The sequence below is a fragment of the Echinops telfairi genome, unplaced genomic scaffold (genome assembly GCF_000313985.2).
Source record: "Echinops telfairi isolate 266 unplaced genomic scaffold, ASM31398v2 ScPeMD7_7469;HRSCAF=8507_0, whole genome shotgun sequence".
Lineage (NCBI taxonomy): Eukaryota > Metazoa > Chordata > Mammalia > Afrosoricida > Tenrecidae > Echinops > Echinops telfairi.
Window position 1 is genome coordinate 26773932 of NW_022111372.1, and position 8978 is coordinate 26782909.

General features: G+C 52.0%; 1 protein-coding gene across 2 annotated transcripts in view; it reads right to left on the reverse strand.

The window, feature by feature from the left end:
* The window catches only part of RUNX1 (RUNX family transcription factor 1), a 302664-nt gene extending 297102 nt beyond the window's left edge, over window positions 1–5562 (reverse strand). For both annotated transcript variants that reach the window (XM_045284773.1, XM_004696946.2), the window contains exon 1: window positions 5505–5562. In XM_045284773.1, coding sequence (XP_045140708.1) covers window positions 5505–5562 — 58 coding nt within the window. The remainder of the gene's footprint in view (window positions 1–5504) is intronic.
* Between the last annotated feature and the right edge of the window lie 3416 nt (window positions 5563–8978).

Sequence of the window (8978 nt, forward strand, 5' to 3'; positions counted from 1 at the left end):
CACACACACACACACACACACACACACACACATTTCCCTCAAGTTGGTTCTAACTCCTAGCCACTTTCTATAGAGCACGGTGGAACTGCCCCTGTGGGTTTTGAGCCTGTCACTCTTTAAAGAGTGGAAACGCTCATCTTTCTTCTGCAGTGCAGCTGGTGATGTTTGAACTGCTGACCTTGCAGTTGGCAGTGCAACATTCAGCCCACCACAGCACCAGGGCTCCTGGCCACCGGGGCACCTCAACAGGGGGAGGACATCAGCTTTGGAAGTAGAGGGCCAGGCAAGAGTGAGGGAGGCCTTTGGTGGGAAGGACTGATACACTGGCTTCCGGATGAACTGGAGCATGCTGCTGATGCTGAGATCAACCAAAGCCTGGTCAGCTGGCCGTCCCTGGGGTGGGTTAGAGCTGCTTGAGCGCAGCGAATGGCGAGTGTGCTGAACACGTCGCCAGGTGAATTCAGTCCTAGGAAAAAGGTGCTGCTATGATCCTCAGCTTCGACACAAGGAACCAAGAGGGCAGCTGCTCCATTGCCAGTCGGGCGATTCTGATTCTGAGCCAGCCCGTGTGTGCCGGAATAGAACTTCTTTGTACCGCCTGGCAGCCAGTGCAGCCACACTGCGCCTGATGGGCAAGGGTGACGAGGCTTCATCTCAGGTCCTTTGGCTGTGCTATCAGGGGAGAGCCATTCTTGGAGAAGGACTCCATGCTGGTGTAGTAGAGAGGCAGTGAAAAGGGGAAGGTCCTGAATAAGACGCAGTGGCTGTAACCACGGGCTCGACATAACAACTGTGAGGATGGTGCAGGGCCAGGCAGTGTCTCCTTCTGGTGCTCACAGTTGGAGCCGCCTAGATGGCACCTAACAACAACAGCAGCAGCAACAACCGATTTTCAACACGCCCTGGTGGGGCAGCGGATTAGTCCCCGGGCTGCTAACTGCTAGGCCAGTGGTTCAAATCCACTCGTCCCTCCGAGGGAGAAGGACATGGCTGTTTGCTGAACATGTCTGGTCTTGGAAACCCCAGGAGCAAATCTGCTCTGCTACCTGTGGGTGAGTGTGAGTCGGCTGGCTCGATGGCACTTGGGTTGGTTTGGGGTTGGTGGGTTTTCAGAGGCTGAGGCTTTCCCAGAAGCAGTTCACCAGGCCTCTCTTCTGAGGTACCTCTGGGGCAGTTTGAAACAGTCACCCTTTGAACCGGTGTGTAACTGTTTGTGCCATTCGGGGACCGCCGATGCAATGTGACAGCAAAAGGGAAAGGAAGGAGTGGCCAGGGCGGTGCAGCCCGTGCCTGTCCCCCACCCCACAGACTTCCTGTAACTGCCTTTTGTCAAGCTCCCAGATACCTGCTCGCCTGCAGGTGCCCAGCACCCCACAGAGTCCTGGTTTTCGGGTGAATGTCTGTCTGCATGTGCAGTGCGTCTGTCTGAGAACGGAGACCCTGCTCTGCCTTGCTCAGAAAGGGCCAGGGCCTCCTGGAGCACACAGGCCAGATCTGTTTCCAGCGAACAAAGCTAGCGCCTGGGACAATAGCCTCCCTCCGACAAGCGGTGAGCGGCTTCCTGCTGTCGATCTTGGGTCTGGTCTGCTGCTATTTCTGAAACCACTTCTGCTCGCCCAGGGCTACTGGCCTGGGGGTACCAGCAGGCATGGAGCCCCCTGTGGCCTCTCCTCGCCCACCCCCACTGCAGGTCACATCAGCCTGGGAGGGATTTAAAAAGGCAGGGACTTTCTGGCTGGAAGAAGCAGAACGGAGCACCCAGTTTCTGGAGGGGCTTCAGACACTTCTGTCGAAACGTTCTTGCTTCTTATTAAAAAAGGTATTGCCAAAAAAAATCTGCGCTGTCATTTTCAAATGCGTCTTCGCATGCACCGGGACCAGAGAGATGGCAAAGGCTATGATTCGGAACTTAGATATTTTTTTAACACCTTCCCCACCCCCACCCCCCCTCTCAGTTTCAAAATGTGTGGGCAGTTTCAGAATGCAAAACCCCACCTCACCCAGGAAGAAACAAAGTCTCATTCTCCACCTGCTAGGGGAGCACCCGGGAGGCCACATCTCACTGTGGCCATGAGGGTCAGATGAGGAATGAGATCAGAGTGCTGGGTAGCTAGTTCACAACCCCCTTCCCCTCCACCCCGAACCTGCAGCTTCCCTAGAGCTCCTGCTTCTGCCAGACCCCAGAAAGCGGCGGACCCAATCTTTTCAGCATCTTGGCTCACTCACACTTGCAGAAAAGCACCCTGTCAGCCTCCCCTCTTTTGCTCCGCCATCCTCTGTGACAGGTGACTCCCGGCAGCCCAACTCCAGCCTCAGAGGAGAGGAACTTCAAGTCTGGCCCGCTGAGATTTTTTTCTACCTGTGCATCTAGGAACTAAGAGGCATAGGCTTTGCATAGACCACGAAGCCACTTCTAAGAACCAGCCTACCTGAGGCATTGTGCAAAAAAAACCCCAAAAAACACAAGTATGCACTGTGGCTTTCCCTCTTCAGACCCACCCTGGTCCTTCTGGCCCTGCCAGTAGAGCGAGCCTCTGGGTTCTGTCAGAATCCCAGGTCACGAAAGGTGTGTGGCCAGTCCTGGGAACGAATGTCACTTCTTTGCCATCGCCTGCCTGAGCAAGGAAGGGGGCCCTGGCACAGCGGGAGAGACGCAGGGCTGTGCTCTGCGGTAGACCACACGCATGTCACACATGCCGGTGTCTGAGGGGAAGAAGCAGTGCTTTCTGAACCTCACCCTTCGTTTCTCTCTCGCCGTCGTCCACGCGGGTATCTTGCTGAAAATGAGTGAGAGATTTCCTTTTGTGCGAACGGCATGGAACGATGAAGTAATCCCAGGAAGAAAACTCACCTGTTATTTCCCCTGGCAGTTAGAGGTGGGAGGAGGGAGGACCCCAGTAGCCATGAGGTGGTGGTGGGTGTAGCCGCCAGACAGGCAGCCCCCATCTCATGGCACCTCCATGCACAATACGACACAAGGGGGTGCTTGCTGCCTGGCCGCAAACTCTCTCCATGACCTTTTGTAGAGTGAGTCTTTATGACCCCTGGAGCGTTCCAGGATGGATTATCTGAAGCAAACCACCATTCCTAGGGCAGGGCTCTCAGTCATGGATTTCCAGAAGCAAACCATTAGACCCTGAAAGACCCCGCTGGGACCTGGGCAGCATCATGACAACAGACAGGCGTGCAGAGGCAGACGTGAGGTGCACTCCCTGGGAATCCAGTGCAAGAGGCACACATGGAAGGCAGGCCCTCTACCAGGGACTCACTGGCCCAGCTCTGAATTCTCGGCAGTGGGAAATGAGCGGCGCTCCTGGTCAGGCAGTGGACACAGGACAAGGCTTCTGGCGGCGGCGGTGGACCCGTCCCACACGGTCCTGTGCCCAAGCGATACTCACAGACACGACAAGCTATCCCCTCTCTAGCTCACGTGAGGACAGCCAAGTGGACAATTGAAATGTTTATGTCCAAGCAGCAGCACCAGGAAATGGCCAACATGTCACTTTGGTTCTTTGAGATGCACTCTCCGTATCTTATTTCTGAGTTACCGATTTTGACAGGCCCTGGCTTCCACTGACGGGAGGAGTGAAAGGACCAGAGGCTGCTTGTGGGTCCTGGGGCCCTTAGATTCCCCACCCCACCCCCAGCCCAACTTCCCAGGAGCCTTGACTCCTGGGGGGCGATGGTGGCCAGGGGGCTGTCAGGGAGTTCCTTTTATTTCCCAGGTCACCACCTCCCTGTGTTCCTTCACTGTCTGTCCTGGAAGGCCGACTTCCCAGGTCAGTGCTACATCCCCAACTCTAATCTACTGCCCAGTGGAATGTTCTAAAATTTCCTGTATCTGCCTTCCTGACCTGATAATATAGGAAACAATCAACATTGGGAAGGGGCACTGAATGCTGGGGCAAGGCAGGAAGACCTTTTACTGCTGTTCTATGAATATTGTTTCCTTAACCTAGTGCAAGTCAGGAGGAGAGGCAGCAAAGGGCCGTTTCCCCGAGTTGCTGCAGGGCCGGCCTCTCCGCCGAGGGGACCAGTGGTATGCGTGGTGGCTACCATGACCCACCCCTGGCCACGTGATTTAGCTTCACGAACATGTCCTCAGGGTCTATAAAGCAGTGTGCAGAAACCCTTTAATTTGAGCCTTTGAATCGCTTCAGGATGATTCGTGTGCTTTTCCCCCTTCCCTTTAATCCTCCCCCTACTACCCTAATACACACGCACACACATGCACCTATCAGAGAGGCCCCGGAAACATGGAAGCTTGGCGGCATTCACAGTGGAGGTGGCTGTGACAAAGGGGCTTAAACCCTCTGCCTTCCCCTGCTCACTTGGCTGTGTGAATTAATAATGAGTCACAGATACAGGCGGGGTGTGCTCCAGTTTGCAGCCAGAAAATCCATTCTTCCCCCACCCTCTCCCATTCCATCGCTGTGCTGCCAAACCATCGGCGGCCACACTTTGTGGGAGGGCGGGCGGGCACCGGTCAAAGTGCCTGCCCCGGCACACTCACAACGCCTTCGCGACATTTCTTCTGAATGTTATTTTTTGGTGTTTGCTTAAGCCCGGCCCACTTTTCCCATCAGAGCTCCACAGCATGGGTGCAAGGGTGCATACACACACACACACACACACACACATCTCAGCCATAGCTTTGCACATTTCACGAGGCTGTTGCGAAAACCCAGACAGGCTTTCCACACTGGCTGTTCCATTGGCAAGCAAGCCAGCGTGCAATCTAACGACTGAAACCCAGAGCTTCCAGAAGGCTCCATGCAGGGAACTTCTTCATGACTCTTGGAGAGAGAGAGGGAGAGACTTCTGTAGGCTTTCGCTCTGGAAAGATATCACTGCCTTTCCCAACCGTGGCTTCCATGAAAAATGCAGTGCTGTCCTGACTTGACAACTGGAGCCTAAATCACCTGCCCAGCTCCTGTAATCTCTGACCCTTGGAGACAATACAGTCATCCCTTGGTCCCTGTAAGCCTCTGGGCTCTTCTAACATGCTCGTGAGCGCCTCTCTGCTCTCTCCCCTCTGCCTCCTGCTTCATCCACACCAGCTCCACACATGTGACCACTACCCTCTAGGCAGGCTGCCCCCTGGGCCATCACCACGCGCAGAATGAAGGACCACTCAGACCAACCATCCCACTAGGCAAGGAACGGAGAAATAGAACCCAGAGAGCACCCTGTGAGCTTGATAATCTCTAGGACTTTAAATCGGGGCAGCCCAACTTACTTGCACTTGACAAAGATCGCATGTACCCAGGGAGCACTTCAACAGCTTAGCTAACTATTTATTAAAACATTTCTGAAGCGCTGCCATCGGATGAATAAGTAATCCAATAGCCTTGTAATCAGCCGCCTCCGTTTGAATTCCTCCCACAAAACAGATGGTGGGGGGCGGGGGGAAGGCGGGGATCCCACCCAGGTATAACAAGCTGCTATTTCATTCTATGCAAAACTGGGCAAAAGTAGGTATTGAAAGACCAAAGTGTACTTACCTCTCATGAAGCACTGTGGGTATGAAGGAAATGACTCAAATATGTTGTCTGAGGCCATGGCTTCCTCCTGAGAAGGCACACGCTTCCGAAGGCAGGGGCTGACTGATTTCTTTTACCTTAAGAGCCAAACCAAGACAGGTCACAGTTGTAACTTCACCCTCCTGTACCGTGGTGCCCCACATCTCTCTCTCTCTCTCTTTTCCCCCTCACCACCTCTGGGACTCTGTGAGCCCTATGAAAAATGTACCTTGGTGAAAACAAATATTCAAATTGTCAAAGAGTAAAAAAACCCTGGTGGCTTGGCTGTGGGTTGATGATGCTTACCACTCTGCGAAACCCTGTGGTTTGCAGTCTGTGGGATTCGTCCTGCCTGCTGACCACTGTGCTCAGACGCTGTCACTGCCAGGCTACCCGGCTTGTGGTTCTGTGGTTGTTGATGAGGCCCCAAAGAAGTTTTCACACAACCCAAATTACAAATTTAACTGTTCCCCTTTCCGCAGTCCCATTGCCATTGGCTCTTGCTGGTCATGTGACTGGAGTGATGTCAATTTTTTTTTTTTTTTTTTACATTCTGAGCAATGCCCTTCCTTTCCTCCACCTGCCCTCCCCCCCAGCTGTGCAAGAACAGAGCTGAGTAGACGATGCCGGAGAGGGACTGTAAAATAGAAGTGACTCGGTCCATTATTCTAGCAATGGTCTTTGCTGATGTAGTACAACTCGGCTCGGTTGTTGTTATTTGTGGTTTGGGGAACTACTGATTATTTTGATAACAGTTTCACCGCTGCTTGTGCAATGGTAATTCCTACCCTGGCATCAGGCTGATGTTCAGACAGGATGTGTATCCCAACCTTTGAAATGCTAGGCATTCGCTTGGGGAGGTTTCAGTCCTTGGTAGAGAGTCAAAAACCTCAGGTGAAACTACACAAGAGGAACAAAGAAATATCAACAACAATAAGGAGAAGACATAGTTTGGGGACAACCAGACTCTTGAGCATGGTCTGGAGATGCAATGATGTTTCAAAGCCTGAGAAGGGAACACATTTTATTCTGTGATAAGGAGATCATTTTAACAAAACACACAACATGTGGCTAATTTCTTGCTACCTGGGTGTAAAATTATATTACTCTCTTAATGCTCACACATGGGCATCCACACACACACTGTAATTAGGAACCTCAAGGAAAACAAAGGAGAGAGATCCCGTGTGGAGGGGGTGGGCAGGGTTACGCTGTAGCAATCTTTTGCTTTCCCTTATGGTGGTGTAGTGGTTATGCATTAGGCCACTAACCACAAGGTCAGCAGTTTGAAACCACAGGCTAGCTCCTCAGGAGAAAGACGAGCCTTTCTATTTCTGAAAGAGTTACAGTCTTGGAAACTCACTGGGGCTGTTCTGCCCTGTCCTAGAAGGTTTGCCAGGAGTCCGATTGACTGGATGGCAGTAAGTATCAAAGATCAGCTGCTTCAAAAGAGACAGGGCGCTTGGTAAAGTGGAGATCAGCGAAAATGAAGGAAGTCTGAGGATGGATTGATGCAAGGGCCACCCCAATGAGCAGGGCCTGGCAAGGTTCCCTTCTGTGGTACGCAAGGTCCCCATGAGTTGGAGCCAATGGGACAGTGAAGCAACAACGACAAGAGGGTTAGCTGCATTCCCTTCCTCTGGTTCTCATGGAAGCCCATTGGTAACCATAGGGAAAGGTCACCCAGCTGTTATAAGCAGGCTTGGAACACTTTACATCTGCTCTCAACACCTAAAGGGACCCACATGAGATCCTTCTCTCGGGAAAGCCCCTTCCCCGGGGGCGGGCTAATGGTGACTGCATAGCTCATCTTCCACCTAAGGATGATCAGCATGCCTGTTCAGAGATGCTAAGAGAGGGTCGTTCTCCACGTGGACAAGCCATTTGGGTGACACACACGAGGGCGCTTCAAAAAGTCATGGGAAAGATAATGAGATGTTTCTACTAATTTTTTGAGGGGCCCTCGTCTGGATTTTCTTTTGTCCTGCCACCCGGCTCTAATGGCTGAAAAAGAAAACGCTGTTCGTTTTGAATTTCCATGTAAAAGGTGGCATATATGGTGGGTGATGCTTGGGCTGCTTCTTGGGCGCGAGAGGAGGCTTTCTCCTCCTAGAAAGAGTCACAGTTCCAGAAACCCCGGGGTGCAGTTCTCCCGTCCTACAGGGTCGCTGTGAGCCAGCATGGACTTGATGGCAGTGAGTCTGGGGCTTTGGGGGCTTGCTTTTCTGGTGGCCTGCTTTGGTTGGCTCTCTCTACCTCTGTCCTTGGGAGCATACTATACTCCTGAAGTTGATTTGCTCATGAGGGATGACTGGGGGTAAAAGGCCCAGTCAAGCTTGTTTTTATCACCAGCAACGGCATTGTGTTAGTGCAGGTTGACTGGAACAACAAATCCAGTGACATTTCCATATATGTAAGAGAGAACTCTATATCAAGAAGTAATTATATATCAATCAAACAGCCCAGCCCAGTCCAGATCAAGTCCATACGTTTGATATGAGCCAGAATAAGTCCGATATTAGCCCATGAATTCCTCTTCAGACACACACGCAGCACATGCACTGATGCCGAATGCAGGAAGATCATAGGCCAGTGGAAAGTCCTGTGGGTCCAATGGCCGTGGACGCATCTTCAGGGCTCTGGCTGCCATCAACGTGGCTCCATATAACTTGTCAAGAGGAAGGTGAAGTAGAGAGTGAGTGTACCCCAACTCCAGGGAGGAAGTCCCAGAACCCTCATGAGAAGGCCACGCCCACAAGGAGGGATCACCAGGCTGTGACCTGATTGACAGGCTAGACTCCAACCTTTCATTCTTATTTATCAATTTGACATGAAACTGTGTAACTACCAGCGGCATCTCGGGAAGTCTGAATTAGCTCAGGAATCCCTCAAGTTTTTACTCATTCACTTAAGTTTACACACCCCGAGGCTCGCAGTTCCAGGCTCAATGGCACAGACGTTCATAAAGACACGAAAGCAAGGATTGAAATGCAAGGAGTTGGAGCCAATGCAACAGCGCCGAAATGGCAATTCTTTATTCATATTTCAAATAATCATGTGTGTCTTTCTTTATGAAGTTGATTTATATTTAGGTGCAACACGTGGTTCCTATCACTTCTCACTGTGAATCCTGGGTCCACACGGGGAACATACTCCCGGGCTGTGACACCCCGTCATCAAGTCAAGTCTGCCGTCAGTCTCCAAGCGGGTGCTCTTCCCACTTCCGGGAGGCCTGTTGGTGTAGTGGTTACACACTGGGCTGCGAGCCACAAGGCCAGCAGTTTGCAATCACCTGCTGCTCCAGGAGAGAAAGACAAGGCTTTCTACTCTGGTAAAGAGTCATAGCTCCAGAAACCCACAGGGGCAGCTCTCCTCTGTCCTATAGGGTCGCTATGAGTCAGCTTCAGTGAGATTTGTTTTTCCCACTTCTACATTTACTTCTCTCTCCAGTCACCA